We start from the raw sequence: 16,257 nt of genomic DNA on the forward strand, positions 1-16,257 counted from the left end.
GAAACAAACTAGTCACATAGTCTCTTAACAACTAGAGTATAGACAGCAGGCATGGAGACGACCCAGACAGAGAATACCTCAGAGCTACCAATACCTCCAGATCATCAAGACCGTCGTTTTAGTGTCTCCCAGGGGAAGGTAACTTGAACAATGGCCTATATCTGTTATTATTTGCTATATTACTGTAATTTCAATTTGAGAACATCACATTTACAAACCAGTTTAGTAAAAAGACACAGGGTAGATCTAGGAAGCATATGCAATCCACAGACACATTTTTCCACATTTTAGGAGTATTCAGCTCTGTGTGGTTCATGCTGTGAGACAGACTGGAGACTGGACAGATACCGTGTGTGGAGGCTGATGAGAATCCCAAGGTGTTCATCATCTTTGTGCTGCTTAGTAAACATCTGTTTTTAGTTAACCAGGGCACATTGCAAGTCGTTTGTAAGCAGCACCATTGCAGTATAGTTTAATCATATAATCCTCCCATTAAGAGGTCCTGCTGTTTGTTTTTATGGCATTGCACACATTGGAACCCGCCATGCATTCAGAGTCTGAGGAGCGCTCACGTCCTTCTTCCCTGAGTTATTGTATAATCACCCCATAGGTTACAGTGGCGACAGACCTCATAGCGCTGTGAAATTGTTATCTTCTGCAGCGTGGCACCACTGTACACGCCAGCGAGGGAGATAAGAGATCAGAGTGCTGCGCGGTGCTTGATGTCTGGTGCTGTAATGTGTGTCTGTGATCCTTGCCCTTCGCTGTTGTATGAGCTGGTGCCGCCTGACGCACACACACACACACACACTCATACACACACTCACACAAAAGGCTCTTTACTGAAATGTATGTCTGGCTGAAAGTAGCGATAGCATAGATTACCAGAGCAATGCATTCTGCTTGCATTCCTCTTTCTGAACTTAGTGCAGTGTGCTGAACCATCTTACGCAATCCTAGATGCACAATTCAAGAGCGTTTGTTTTGCAGTGAGATGAAATCCACTGAAACCACCAACGCATTGATTTTAGTCTATAATTAAACATTTCACATTCCTCTACAAAGAGATGACTTGTAGTGTAAATACTGCACATTCCTTAATTGCAGAATACTATTGCTAACTTAAAGATTAGCACTGATTTTCCAGTTTATCAGTTTTGCCTAGATGCTTGAGCAAATACGTCATAAAACATAATATTATGAGTGAAAGATTAAGTAGCGGGGTTCCGAAAAATACAATGTTCCCCGTCCCCACGTGCTGCTACAACTGTTTAAATAATGTACCTGTCACTTCTCTTTTCATTGTTAACATCCTGACAATGTTTTACACTTATAACTTTAAAGTCTGTTTCAAAGATCGGTTTAAGGTAACACAGCAATAAGAATCCACGATGTGGCACGGAACAGAAAAGCCGGAGCACGTGTAGTTAATAGTTAAAGTCGCTATTTCAGCAGTGGTTTAGAGGACAGATCTCAAACCCCCAGTGCACTAGAGCAGCCAATTGCGAAGTTTTGAAACAAATATTTAGTTTTAAACCTGCATATCGGTTTGTCTAGGTTAGTGGATTTGCACTCAGAGAAGAGCTGGATCTGAAGTAATGGTTAATGGTTGTTATGACAGCATTTTAATCCCTTCACTGCACAGCGGGTAGACTAATTGAAGATGCTTCTGCAAAATCATTCCTTTTTTTATTGCATTGTTAAACAGGCCATGTTGCCTGCTAGATTTAGCATCACACATGAGCTCTCCAGCAGCCACAAACACACTCTCGGAATGTGTTTCAGATTGAGATCAGCGTTTAGCCTATTAAACACAATATTACTTTCTATTTCCGTCAGTCTCCTGCCGCTCTGTGTGGCCTAGCCTGGAAACGAGGATGGGATTGTGCTGTAGCTTTGCCACCTCTTCTTTTTTTTAAGGTGTTTGTCATGCCCCCGACCAGTGCAGTAATTCATGTCTGTCGAGTAGTTCACAAAATGAGGACATTTAAATCAAAGTCTTTTTTTTTCCTTTTTTTAGACCCTTCAAGACTCATTTGCACTCTTTGAAACTGAAAAGCAAAGACAGTAACTGTATTAGAAAACCAGTTTGCAATACTTAGAGCACCTTTCTGACGCTCACAGCATTGTAATTACAGGCATGAATGTGGCACTGTGTTTATTGCAGGGGGTTTGCAGCTCCATATAGAGCAAAATAACACAAATGGTAAACTGTGGTAAACACACAATTACCGTGCACAACTACAGCGATGACGGTTGTTTGTGACACAACATTGTCTTTTTGTAGGTGCAGAAGCTGACCAAATATCTGGACCCCAATGAGCTGGGCAGGATAAACTTTAAGGATTTCTGCCATGGCGTGTTTGCTATAAAAGGTAAGTGATGCTTTCAGTTTATTCACACAAGCTCTATATTGCTGTGTGCTGGCAGCAGTATTGCCATGAATGTGAGTGGGCTGACATCGACAGGAAGAACGGAGCTGCAATAGTACAGGAGTTAATCATATACATGCATACACACATATATATATATATATATATATATATATATATATATATATATATATATATATATATATATATATATATATATATATAAAAATATAGGTTTATTGTATATGCAGGATCGGCTCTAGCTTACTCAGTCTATTTGGTTTAAAATCTTCAGGGGGTGTCTGTTTCTTCGCACAGTGATGATTCTAAAAGGTATTGACAGTGTCGACCCAAGGGACTTTTTCAGCCTGAAAAAAGAAACAAGAACCAGGGGTCACAAATGGAGTTTAGAAAAAGGGGCATTCAGAACAGAAAATAGGAGACACTTTTTTACACAGAGAATTGTGAGGGTCTGGAATCAACTCCCCAGTAATGTTGTTGAAGCTGACACCCTGGGATCCTTCAAGAAGCTGCTTGATGAGATTTTGGGATCAATAAGCTACTAACAACCAAACGAGCAAGATGGGCCGAATGGCCTCCTCTCGTTTGTAAACTTTCTTATGTTCTTATGTTCTAATCGTTTTTCCAAAGCTCTATAGCCTAAGAGCTGAGCAGATTATTACTTGATTAATTCCTGCTCCTCAAATACCCTGAGAGGACTGGGCAGTCCATCGAGCCAATTCATCTACACAAGTGCGATATTACAGAGAAGGGGAGTTAGCCATTCAAAGCAGAACCTTCCTTTTCAATTCCGTGTAGAGCGTGTGAAAAACACACACATTTATTAGACACTTGGCGTGATGCTGCTAGCCAATTAAAAGCAAAACGTCCTTTTAAACAAAGGAAGGATCACAGCAGGAGAAGCACAGCGTGAGGACAATCAATACACCAGTATCCATTAAAAGAGCTTTGTCAGATCTTAAAGCTGAAATCCTGTCTTATTAATGCTGTGTCCCAGAGTGGGTTTGTGGCGCACCATTGGCAGCTAATGGAAAAACACTTTGAATGAACTGCATAAAAGCTCTAATCCCTGTTCAGTATGTAAAGAATCAGTGTTCAATGCATCCTATTTGTATTTGCTAATCAAGACCATAGGACCTGCTCCTGAATCGCATTTAAATTGAGCATCATTGATAGGGGTTTGGGGGGGGACTGAAGAGATAATTCTCATTATTGCAATAGACACGCCCTGTTATGAGCCCCATTTGAAAGCAATTGCAAACTATTAGAGAGAAGAAATCCAGAGTGTAAAATAACAGAAATAACAATGGAACTGGTCCTTCTTGAACAAAGCCATGCTTGTTTTTTTGAGTGAGTGGAGTTAACGTGCACTAACATTACACAGCCAGGCCTTGCGTTGAGCTGTGTGCTTAGCTGTGGTTAAGAAGAGTAATCTAAAAACCGGAGCTGTGAGATGTAATATAAAGCTTTAAGATTTTTGCCCTGCTTAATGCCCCTTTTAGTCATGGAACATTTCCTTGCACAGCTAAGCGTTATGATACACGGTGGAGCTTGAATTCACAATTGCAGTAAATCGCATTCATTTATCATTCAAGAGCGATGTGATTCACATTGACGAATGATGGCTCAGTGGTTCACAGCGAATGGTTTCATCTTTACTGACGCTCATGTAAGTGCAACATGGATTTCCTCCTGGCCACACAGGGAGAGAAGACCAGATAGCCACGCAGCATAAAAAGAGAAAACGCTGAAATGTTTCAGCTTTAAATACCAGGAGAGCGGCTGTTCAGAATGCTGTGTTCCCTGAATCTGGAGGAGTGACAAGCCGACTCATTATTACTACAGTGGGCTTACTTGACGGAGTGAAAGAAGTATTGAGTGCTTCCCAGATTTGAGGGTTCTGGAATTTCTCATTTGGGATATGGAGCCCAACTCCCGTTCCCAGTCTCCAGCTTTGATCATGTTCAGTTTAAACACTCAATGGAAATGAATGGCAGGACCAAGACAGCAAACTGACAGCCAGTCACAGCTCTGCCATGGGGGGGGGGGTGTTTGGTACCATATGGAGTTCAGACGTTCATTGGCACAGTATCTTTGGATACATGTTAACTTCAAGCACTTCTTTACAGAGGCAAGCATTCCTGATACCAGTAATATCAACACGGCGGGCATTGCATCCTGTATACTGACAGGCACATTGAATTGGGTGCATGTTTGATCACAATTATAGAACTCTTATGTAGGACACTGCATTGTACAGACTTTCCTTTCAGGAGAGCAGGGTGTGTAGCATCAGGGTAGAAAGCATTCGTTGCTTGTGCAGCAAAACCATTTTGCTTTCCTGTTTCTGCTAGGGGGAGATACCATAATTGAAGGTTTTAAGCCTCATGCAAAGCAAATCCCTTTGAAATCTCATAAGTGACACAGATTTAAAGACAGTATTGTAATTAAGCAGGCTGGTTAAAGCTGGAAATGCAGGGCAAACCAGTGCAGATGCAGAGCTCGACGCAGCCAGTGCCAGTAATTGTCAACTTGAACAGCAGTACAGGAAACAAGCCAGAGATTTAAATACAAAGACTTTGGGTAGAGAATACCCTTAACCTCTGCTGGCATGCTGTACTTAAAGAGTCCATCCTGTAGTCTGTGAAGGATTGCCAAGACTTCTTGCACAAACCAGACCACAACTGAAGAAGTCTTGATGTGCAAAATCCATAATTATTTTTATTGCTGATAATGAAAACGGTTTCGTTCTGGGCCATTTTTTTTCTTCTTCGTTAATACAGTTATTAAATTAATGGCAAATTGGTTCCACACAGGGGACCACCGCTGCAGCCGAGCACGATGCCGTCTCTGAAATCCTGGCGAGTCTCTGTATTGCAGCCAGCAGCCCAGCTAGAGCCTGGCACAAAGGGGCCTCGCTGCGGCTTCCTGCCAGGAACCCAGCCTCTGCTGTCGAAGGCAGTTCTGTAACCCCATTGGAGATGCCTTTATTCTTAACCTGTCTAATGAACCGGGGTGAATACAGAAGGAAAGGGATGAACCTCTGAGCCCCTGACAGGGCAGAAAGATGGATTAAACCCGCCCGGCATCTGCTTCATTTCTGCTGCTGGTTATTTAGAGGGGCTCTTTATTATAATGACTCGTTAAACACAGTGGGGAAAAAACACACTTACAAAGACACACACACACACTGATTAAATGGAATATGGAACATTTACATGGAGAAAGTCTTAGATTGCCAGAACGAGATCATAACATCACAGATAAAGAGTGACATGCAACTGCTAGCCAATCAGCTTCCTATTTTGACCAGCTCTGACCAATTAGAGACCGGTAGTAGGGTTCTGAACTGTTTCTTCCTTTTAATTAGCAGTTATCTGGTAGAAGCACATGTTGATTTGAGATTCAGTTTTCTGGGTCACCTCTGTTTTGTTTTTTTTTAAATGCAAATTATTTTCCATTTTGTTCTATCTCTTAAACTGAAGGACGTCACTCACTAATAATTATGAATAGATACTCCTGAATGCAGCCGGCAAGCAGCAGCTCATCGGAGTGCATGCTCCATCAAAGTGAAGGGTTACAGGCCATATCCATCCCTTTTAAACTGGGCAGGTAACAAAATGGAGACAAATAACCAGTAGAGAAGCTATTTGGTTGAATTGTCTACGCTCTTGTAAAGTATCTCCTTGTCTTTTTTCCCTCCGCAGGTTGTGAAGAAATATTGAAAAATGCATTGGGGGCTAGGAGTGCCCTGTGTCGTCAGTATGAGGCAGAGTATGAGGAGTATTACTACCAGGTAATGGGTTCTGATGTGCATGCACTAATGGCCTTGGTTGTCCAAATGTATTTGCTGCATCCCCCTGCTCTGTAATGTCTGAGACTTTATTTGTGTGATATAATCAGACCTGGTCCTCATTTTGAAAACGCCTCTCTCCCTGGGAGATGCAGCTTTGGGATTTCAGAAATGATGGCAGGCAAGCTGCAAAGCAGCAGAAAGAGAGCACATTCCTGCCTGTTATCAAAGGCTTTTCAGCGGCTGTTTTTATGTTGCATGCTTGTTGCTGATATTTAACCCTTTTAGTGGCGAGGGGATGGTAATGATTCCAGGCAGTTTGTGTATTGTTGCCCAAGGGGAAATATCTCTGCCTATTCATTAGTCTCAATTTGTGTTCTTATATCTTGTTATTGTGATGTATTGCTCAGAGTCTGACACGGGAGTCTCCAATTACCTTGACATGAGCTTTCAGAAATATTTTCCAGCTGGTTCTCTTGTGGTTCGTCAGCATAATGCATTAGAAACATTACTGTGCTCCCCCTTCATAGTGCTATCGTCAGAAGCCGTAGTTTGGTGACTGTGCTATTAGTGTTCCACCTTATAGCAAGAATGATTGCTGCGCAGTCTGCTTGGACCCTCTAATGAAGAAATATTTCTGATGGGCTGCAATCACTAATTGAGACCTGGGCTGCCTGGGCTGGCCACTGTGGGAAACGTCTCATTAGCTGTGCTCACAATGTGTGTTTGGTTTTGAGCCAGAGAGTCTCACACTGGTAATCTCCAACGACAAAAAAACCAACGACAAATCTCTGGCTGTCCTGCCTGCCTCATGAATATTGATCAGAGCCCATTTAGAACCTCTTACTCATGGATTAGCGTGCTTCCTGACTGAGAAGGATTTGGGCGCTTTCATGATGGTTTAAGAAGGGAGTGTCTTCAACATCTCATTACCCAGGCGTCTTTGAGGTGAGATTAAACACTATGATTTGAAATCTTTTGAATTGACTCAATATGCATATTAGGGCAAAGTGTTAAGCCTGCTCTTTGGACAGAAGGGAAGTTAGAGGCATTTGTATGTCAAGTATTGTGAAAAGCCCAAGCGTGATAGCTTGAGGTTTGCTTCCCCCTGTAAAGCATTCTCGTCAGCTTGTTTATTAATCATTCAGCCTTGGAAACAGTATGAGATCAGAGAAAGTTAATATGCTATATTGTGTAAAAGTAAAGAAATAATGAGATTAACGATTCGGTTCCCACTGCAGTCTTTTCACTGCTTCGTGGTCCCCCCCACTGTTGACTTCTATTTAAAAATCTGTGCCACGCTGGAAGAAAATAACACCTCCCTTTACACTGTGCCAATTCCAGTTAAAATAAAAAAACTAGCTTTTTTATCCTTTCTGCTTTACCTCTTCTCTCCTATTTTTACATCGGCCACCATAGAAACAGACAAAAGAATCTGTGTTTGCAGCAAGGTCAGGGGTGTGACTTGTGACCCTTCTCACACTGGAGCACATTTTACATTTCTGTTTGGCTTTGTCATTTTCCCTTGTTGTGCTTCGAGAACCAGCAGAACTCCTTCCCAGTCAATCTTACCTGCTCGTGGTCTCCAGCGCTGTGTGTCTCTCCTAGTGACTGTGTGAGCAAGTCTCCATCACTGATTGATCGCTGTCGTCACTGTCACTGGCAGAGCTGCTTGCCTTTCTTTCCCTCAGTCAGCGCTGCCTTGGGAATACAGCACACGGTGTTTTCACTGGATTTTGTTTAGGGGTTACTTTGGAGCTGTCTACCATATATAAAGTTCATTCATTTTTTCATTGTAACTGGAATGGTTGGATAAAAAACTTTGTTCCCTATGGGATTACATGAATAAAAGTTAGAGAAAGAGAGGGATGTGAAGTTAGATACCCCCGTTCGTGTGTATTTATTAAAATGAAGAGTTTAAAATCTTTGCTTGTAAAAGCTGTGCTAGCCATTGTTAAGTCAAGTTCAGGTTTGTTTTTCAAGGGGTCACTAGATGTCAGTATTTGACAGTGAATATATTGCCTAACCCAGAAAGAGAAGGTTTTAAACAGAAGGCAATCTGTCTTTACTTCTATCTGAAATGAAGTCTTCGCTGTCGAGGTGCTATAAATAACTGGGATTGCAGTTGTTCTACCCTAGATACCCACAGATTACTGTTTATTCACCGAGCAAGCTGTCTGTAGGGCAGTGTTCCTGTTGTTTCTCATTTGCTGAACATGCAGGTACCCCCTTTTTCAGATTGTTTCTGTAGCCTCTGTATCTTGTGATGTTTTAATAGGAACGAGAGCTTTAGTTCACTTCGTTTCTGTCCCATTCTTCCAGCTCTTTCTTTATTGCTTGCTGCTCTGCCCTCCTCAACTCGGCTCTCCCCAATACTTCACTTTCACTTCTTAGACTTCCACTAACACAGAGGGTTCTGGTTTTGGCTGCATTAGTTTCTGTATTAGTTTATTTGGCTCTTCTGTAATGTATTGTACAGAAACAGTGTCCACCTATACACAAACCTTCAACAATCAACCAATTGAAATAATGTGAATTAAATCTAGATGTGTATGCATGTAACTGTTCAAATAAAATATCATACATGAATATATCTGTGTGTAAGTGTTAATTTATTTAGACATGCAGTGTGCAGTACTTGAGAAATTAAAGGGTTTTCATCACTGTGGGGCTATTTTCACTTTCCTTATACATAATTGAACCTTTATCTTTCCTTTATTTTCACTGATATTATTATTATTATTATTATTATTATTATTATTATTTAAACTCTCCAGTACATGCCGCTGGGGACGCCCCCTGTACATTCACACTCACAATATAAAAGCAGCGTGCAATTACGATTTTGTATTGCAAACACAATCCGTTTCTGAATAGTTCAATGCAGTGCTTCAGATTTTTGAAGAACTTCTTAAAGACACCACTAGATGGTGCAATTGAGTGGTCAGTGATAGGACTCTGGAAGCTGAGCTCCAGGACTGTAAACATCTCTTTGTGAAAAGCAAGTGCCAAGTCAATAATTAACTCCTGTTTGTTTTAAAATAGAACTTTTCATGTCAGTGTTACAAAACTAGAGAGAAACTCTGAGAGCGAGCAAGGAGAAACCTTGAACTATGTTACTGTAGTTGTCAATGAAGTGGTGTTTTCTCCTTTAAAACATAACAGGAATTAATTAAAACTGGAGTAAAAGCTTCAAATAATAAAAAAAGACCCAATTTCTTGCTGACAAGAGACCCTACACTTCCTCTTCCTCGTGGAAGGAAATGGGCTGCAATGGGAATGTCTGCATCAGCCCCTCTGAACCCTGTGCTCTGACACAGAGGATCTGACTCAGCAATCTGTACAATGTGAATTACCGAGACTCCAGCAGTGGATAGCAGTGACTGGCATGTGCACCAGTGAGGGGAGGCGTGTTTCAAAGGAATATGTGAAAGAGGGCAGAACAGTGTGAGCTGTGCGAGAGCGGTGGTCAGCTGTATCGCCATTTATTAATAGATTTATTAATTATATATTTATTAAACGTTTTTTAAAAGTATTTATTACTGTCTTAGTACTTTGTAAACGTTTTAGCCCAAAGATGGGCTCCCTCTCTGGTGGGTTGGGGGGGGGGTGCTTACTAGGCGCCACGGCTTTAAAGTTTTTTCTGAAAATAACGATTCTGTCAAAGATGTGCTGCTTGCCGTGGGGCGGGTTGATGGTTTTGATGAAATTTTGATGTTTTCCTCAACAGTGCAAATCTGGTAAACAAGAGTCTGTCCCCTTCCCTGAGAAGAGGGGGATATGGCAGGGCTGTGCTCTCTCAAGGATGCTCTATGCTCTCTCCATAGATCCCCTGTTGCACCAGCTAAGGGAAAATCTGCTGGGATTGCCAGTGCCAGCTGTTCCCAATGCAGCCCCAGTCAAGCTCTCTGCATATGCAGGCGATCTCAGTGTGTTTGTCACCACCAACTGAGACGTCACAGTGCTGGAGTCCTGCATTACAATGTATGAGAAGACTACTTCAGCACGCGTAAACTGGGCAAAAAGTGAAGCCTTTCTTGTTGGCGGTTGGGAAGATACCCCTCCTCCATTACTGCCTTCAGATTTTAGCTGGATTAGAACTGGGGTCAAACTTTTAGGAATCTGTTTTGAGAATGAGCAGTTCATGCAGCAGAACTGGGAGGGGCTGCTGAACAGGGTGAAGGAGAGGCTGCAGAGCTGGCTCACGGCTCTCTTTCAGGGTTAAGGTCCTTATCATTAACAATCTAGTCGTCTCCATGCTCTGGCATAGGCTGGTGTGCTTGGACACCCCCCTGGGTTTGTTAAACTAGATACAGAAATGTTTGGTACAGTTTTTCTGCATCACTGGCTGCGACCAGCTGTCCTGTATCTGCCCCATGAGGAGGGAGGGCAGGGGCTCGTTGATATTTTAGTTTTTTTTTTTTTTAAAGTGGCTTTATAAGTTTGATATTGTATACTAATTTCTGGAATAAAGGGATTTTAAAACTCTCTCTCTCTCTCGCTAGTAAGAAACGTGTATTTTCTCCTCTGTAGAATATAAGCCAGTCTGGCCCCCATGTATTCAGTTGCTCATATCCTGTGGAGCTGTTGAAGATGTCCAGGGGGAGCGCTGAATTTCATTCCTCTTGATTTATTGAGGAATGATAAATTCCACCCTGCTGGAAACAGGCCTCATAGGGATAAGCCACCTGCGACGAACAAGGGCAATAAAGAATCAATGCTAGCGAGTTTGATAGATGCATGGGTCTTGTATAGTCTGGCACAGCAAGAGCAGCTCATTGGCTGGCCTTCATGTATTTGGTGAATGACTCTTTCTCTTGTTCAGTGTTCCCACCTACACTTTTACAAATGTTTTTATGAATATCCCCGCTGGGACAAATGTTCAGATATTCATACAAACACTGCTTGAATTGTATCCCGAGGCAAACCCGTGATTGAATTAGTTCATAAAACATAATTTATAAATGCCTGTAACAAAAATATATAATCCAAGGAAACCGATGCTTAAATGAAGTCTGAAATAAATAAACAGCTAGCGATATGCTTTGTGCCACGTAATTTTCTTTTTATTCTTATAAATCCACAGCACTGTGTTGGTGCACTGTGCTGTAATATAAATGGCTGTCTGACATCCTTTCTAACACAGTTATTGACGCGTTACTTGTTGTTTCTAACAGATTATCACAATATACTGTAGCTGCGCTGTAGGACCTGGGTTCAGGCAGTCTGAATTCATTTGAGGTTGTCGTCCAGCAGCTGTCAGACAGAAATCACTTTTGTCCTGCAGTGACCTTGGTTGTTATGAAGGTTGGGGGCTTTGTACCCAGAGCCCAGTCCACTCAACCTGCGTTCCCACTGCGTTAACCAGCTGATGTTAATGGTGCTCCAGAGAGAATTGTTTAATTATTAATTTGTGATGAAGGTAGCTCTCAGGGCTGACGAGTCTGCTTTTGTTTTAATACGCAGCCTGGCAATCTTCCGTTAAGAGGGAGCTTAGCAGCCTCTATCTAACACTCTCCTGTGCTGTGGCTTTGTTTCTTTTGCAGAGTTCTGAGAGTATGCATGGAGAGGCAGCCCTATTGATAGAGCCCTGTACTGCACCGACTGGCTGTGGATCTCAGGGCCTTGTTGCCATAGTAAAACATCCCTTGGCTGCTTCTCTGCTTTGATTGGGCCCGTTTCAAATCTTCTAAATTGGCTCGTCAGCATTAGGTGTGAGACAGCTGATTAGCCCTTGATTAACGAGGCATTTTATTATTGATTTTCCCGCCCCAGTTACTTTAATTTATAGGCAAATTAGCTTTGCCTCTTCAGAAGTAATACGTGTTTCCATTCCTTTTAAAACCTGTGGTTGTGTGCAACGATTTCCCTTCTGTGCTGTAATATCACCATAGCTCCTATGTTAGTACATCCAAGACTGTAAACCCTCAATCATATGCAGTCGCTCTAAAAACAAACTTGGGAGCAATGGAGCATTTTAACTAAAGGATATCATACCCTGTCCACACTCCCTTACACATTGTTTAAGTAAGTTAGGGTACAGTTGTGGGTCACAGTTTACATTAAGTGTCTCTAATTAGCGTGTATTGATATAGCAATTACACAGTGTGATCGATCACTTTCGTTGCCCTTTTTAAATAGACCCAGGACTGGAGGTTCAGCACTTTATGCACTTTTAATATTTACAAAAAGGCTGTTTACCTGCTGAAAAACAAACAAAACACACAGTATTGCACAACACTGTTCACAAACAGGCTTCACACAGTACCTTTCAACACTACAACACACAGTCAGGCTCTTCACACAGCAGCCCCGATGAGACTGCCTGCTCTCTTTAAATACCCTGCACCTGGCTCTAATTTACAATGCTAGCCAGGTGCAGGGGAGAATTACTAATAAAACAATGATACAATTGTAATGAAATAATTAAACAATAAACACATGTTTTTACGCAGGGAGGATTTTAAACCTGTATCAGAAAAGGGCTAGGGTTAAGGTTTCGGTTATTTCATGCAAAAAGATTTACACATTAAGTACATTTTAGCTATGCATTGTAACATTGTAATTGTAAGTAAGTGTAAAGTACATGTATTTACCAAGTAATTAATTAGAGGCACTTCATGTAAAGTGTTACCCAGTTGTGATTGGAGCATTGTTGGTTGGTTAATAGCAAGGATAAAGATTCAAGACTTTTTCCTCTGGTGAAATTCTTCTTTATTTGTTCTGCTAGCAGTCTATTTATATACTGTGTTCTACAATAATGAAAGACATATCACCTCCCCCCACACCCCCGTTCCAGTCTCCCACTGCTAACACTATCAGAATACACACAGGCAATGCATAAAAACTAAAATAAGCCAATCAAGACAAAAGCTTCATGGTACAGGCAGACCCCACGTAGCACTGTGTCTTCTGGAAAGCTATTTTTAGACATGCCTTGTACCAATGTAGTATAATTAGAACAAGGCAAGCGAAATAAAGAAGGTTTATGTCAGGCTGTCAGGCAATATTCGTCATTGTGCAGGTTTAGACTACACTTTGCATACAGCTGTGAGGATCTGTTAAGTTAAATAAATAGGAGAGGAGTCAAATGACGATTAAACCTCTGTCTGTGGTCTGCACTGCAGGGTACTGATTGTGTGAGGAGTGTTCCTGAGAGACAGATTACAGGATAAGAGATTCCTAATATGATGCCTTAGTGTTATCTTGAGTCATGCAATTACATTTTTGATGTGAAAGTGCTTTCTGATACATGTGTAAATAAGCAACCAACACGTGTTTAAAATGAAATGCAATCCAGTTTGCAACAAGTATCGATGGAGCTTTGTTGTGGTGACGTGGTCAGGATATCAATGAGATAGACGGGTTGTTTTTCTGCAGGTCAAGCAACATTGCTGTGCTTTCTGTACATCGATGTCTTGCGGGGTCAGTTGGTGAGGGTTTTTTTTAGTTAGGTCAGACAGCACCCTGCCTGGGGGTAACTAAAGCAGTGTGGAAGATATTCACGGCTGTGCTGTCCTCGTTGAGTGGACCTTGCAAAACAAACCTCAGCACATCTGAAACTCTTCCACTGAAATAGACGGTTTCATTGATTTTTTTCTTTGCTAGTATATTCCCTGCAGTCATTTTTACCACTAATTGCCAATGTAGCTTCATCTTGTGTATTCCCATAATGGAATGGCTGCTTACACATATTCAATGCAGTTTCTTCGCTTTTAGCAGGAGTTTTGGGGTTAAAATTAAGGTGCTGGTTGATTTTCCAAGAAGGTCCTTCTAAGGATCGATTGAACTATTTAGGACCTGATTGCAACTAAAAACCCAGAGTGGCGGGGGTTTGCGCATCGCTGTGTAAACTGGGTCCTGAAGGCACACTCCCATGTTAGGTGCAAGCAGCTCCTGACTAGGTTTACTCTTCGTCTGAAATGTCAGCCAGTAATGTGACAGGTGTCTGTGAGCGGCCCCCCTTCCTCTGTGTGCTTGAATTGCATAGAGAGGAGGAAGAGTGCACTGTGAACTCTGCACAGCTCTGTGACTTCCCCTGATTGTGTGTGTCTGTGAAACCTAGACAGACAGCCCTTCTTAAAAAAAATAAATATAAAAAAATACCTCAGTGTGCATCTGTGACAGGCTTTGGTATTGCTGTTAAAATTTTTGGCAGGGGTTCGAAAAACACTTTGGGTCTTAAAGAGGGCCCAGCCAAGCCCAGCTTTATTTTATTCATTACTGTGGGTTCCTTGTTTTTTCTCTCAGTTGTAAATGAAAGTAATCTGCAAGTACTGTACGCTATAAAATAGCCCAAGACTAATCCATTCTTTCCAAAGTAAAATATATTGGGGTTTCCTGTTGCTCCCCTAGTGAAGGCATAGAAAGAAGAGTCATGCAATCAGGGGTTTGCTGGCTAGTTTCCTGGTCTGGCAGAGTTGTTGATTTGGCTGGGGACCCAAAGGGAGCAATGCTTTATCTTAGAAGGAATCAGAGTCGAAGTGCTAAACACATCTCAGGTAATATGAAGATCCATTACAAACTAATATATGTGATTTAAAATGCCTTTCATAAACCGGCAAGACAAAAAAAAGCATGTGTAGAATATCTTTTAAGTAATGCAACACTGTGTCGAATTATATCTGTTTCTCTTGTAACACAATGACAGATTTAAATGAATAATATAGCACTACAATAAACACAGCGAGGTCCTACCCAGTGATATTATAAAAACTCAAATTAACACCATATTTCATCTTGGATCTTATTTGACAGTCTGTCGCCTTGAGGGTCAGTTAATAGCATTTAAGACTTTAAAAGGAATTTCACAAGCTTGGGTTTTACTTTATCTTAATAAGAGGCTGTCTGCTGAAAACCTGAAGGGTATAATTTAGCGGTGGGGATCAATAGCTGAATCGCTGCCGCCACTGCAAATCAAAGAAGATATTCACTAGAGGAGCCGGCTGTGTGGCAGGAATCAACAAGAGATCAGTGAGGAGTGGAATGTTTCGGTTGTGTGGAACTTTAACACTCCTGAACACTCGAAAAAACCAAATGGAATTGGAGCGATGCTTGATGGTTCCAAAGGTGGTGAGGTTGAAACTCCCACCGAAACATAGTCAGTGGGGTTTGGGAACTTCTAGTTGCTCATTGATTACGCATTGATTGCAACTTCTTATTGCTAAATGTATCCCCTTCACTGTTCGACTAATAACTACCACTCTGTTGAATCAAGCGTGTTGTGTGATCAGAATGAAGGTGGACAAGCATGATCACGTAGAGTTTTTTTTCCCTGTACCATGTTCTTGGCAGCATTTTTAATTAAGTCCAGCTAATTAGGGTATTCAAATGTTTCTTCCTGTCTAATGATGTCTCTGCTATTGCAGGGTCCCAGCTAAGGAGCTTGCTGTGGAAAACCAATTAAAAAGGCTGATAAGAAGCTGCTGCTCTGTGGGAGATGGGTGATTGTTTTTTTTGTTTCAATTTTAAATGGTAACTGCATTGCAGGAAGTGGCTTTACATTTTGTGTGGTTTTTGCTGGATGTTTTTAATTCTGTTAACTTAGAACAGCCAGTGTGCTTAAGAGACTGCCTGCTCATGTTCGCAGCACTATCCCTTTGGATACAGAGCTATCACCCTCTTTCTGGGGGAATAGCACTGTCTAAAACGTGATCTATTTTACGAGAAGCACCCAACACTGTAAAGCACATTGACAGTTGCTGAGGCATGTGGTTGAAAATGGTTGCCACCAAGTGACCAGCGACAGGTAAGGAAAGCTGGAAACTATTAATCTCTACCAGTACATGACGGGGGTATTTCTAGCTAGGATAATCGAGACCTTGCAATTTGAAGGACAAACAGATCACGTCATGCCACCCCCTAAGGACAGAGCACAGCTTGACCCATCAGAAAGGGTCTGGCACTGCCAAGGGCATGGGGAGCAGGTTTCTGTTTGTGCAGAAGGAGGCAAGGTTACCATACCCCTGAACTACAGTACTGTGGACAGAAGGGCCATGGCCTCTCAGGGTTTGATGCAGACAAAGAGGACGCAGCTCTTATCCTGCCAGCAGCTGTTTTATAGCAAGGCAG

The 16,257-nt window shown here is 41.8% G+C and overlaps 1 protein-coding gene across 1 annotated transcript in view; it reads left to right on the top strand.

The window, feature by feature from the left end:
• LOC121296037 (rab11 family-interacting protein 4A-like) overlaps nucleotides 1–16,257 on the top strand; it is a 50,280-nt gene that overhangs the window by 6,376 nt on the left and 27,647 nt on the right. The window contains exons 2-3 of the mRNA XM_041221186.1: nucleotides 2,288–2,375; nucleotides 6,101–6,189. Coding sequence (XP_041077120.1) covers nucleotides 2,288–2,375; nucleotides 6,101–6,189 — 177 coding nt within the window. The remainder of the gene's footprint in view (nucleotides 1–2,287; nucleotides 2,376–6,100; nucleotides 6,190–16,257) is intronic.

Source organism: Polyodon spathula, chromosome 21 (assembly GCF_017654505.1).
Source record: "Polyodon spathula isolate WHYD16114869_AA chromosome 21, ASM1765450v1, whole genome shotgun sequence".
Classification (NCBI taxonomy): domain Eukaryota; kingdom Metazoa; phylum Chordata; class Actinopteri; order Acipenseriformes; family Polyodontidae; genus Polyodon; species Polyodon spathula.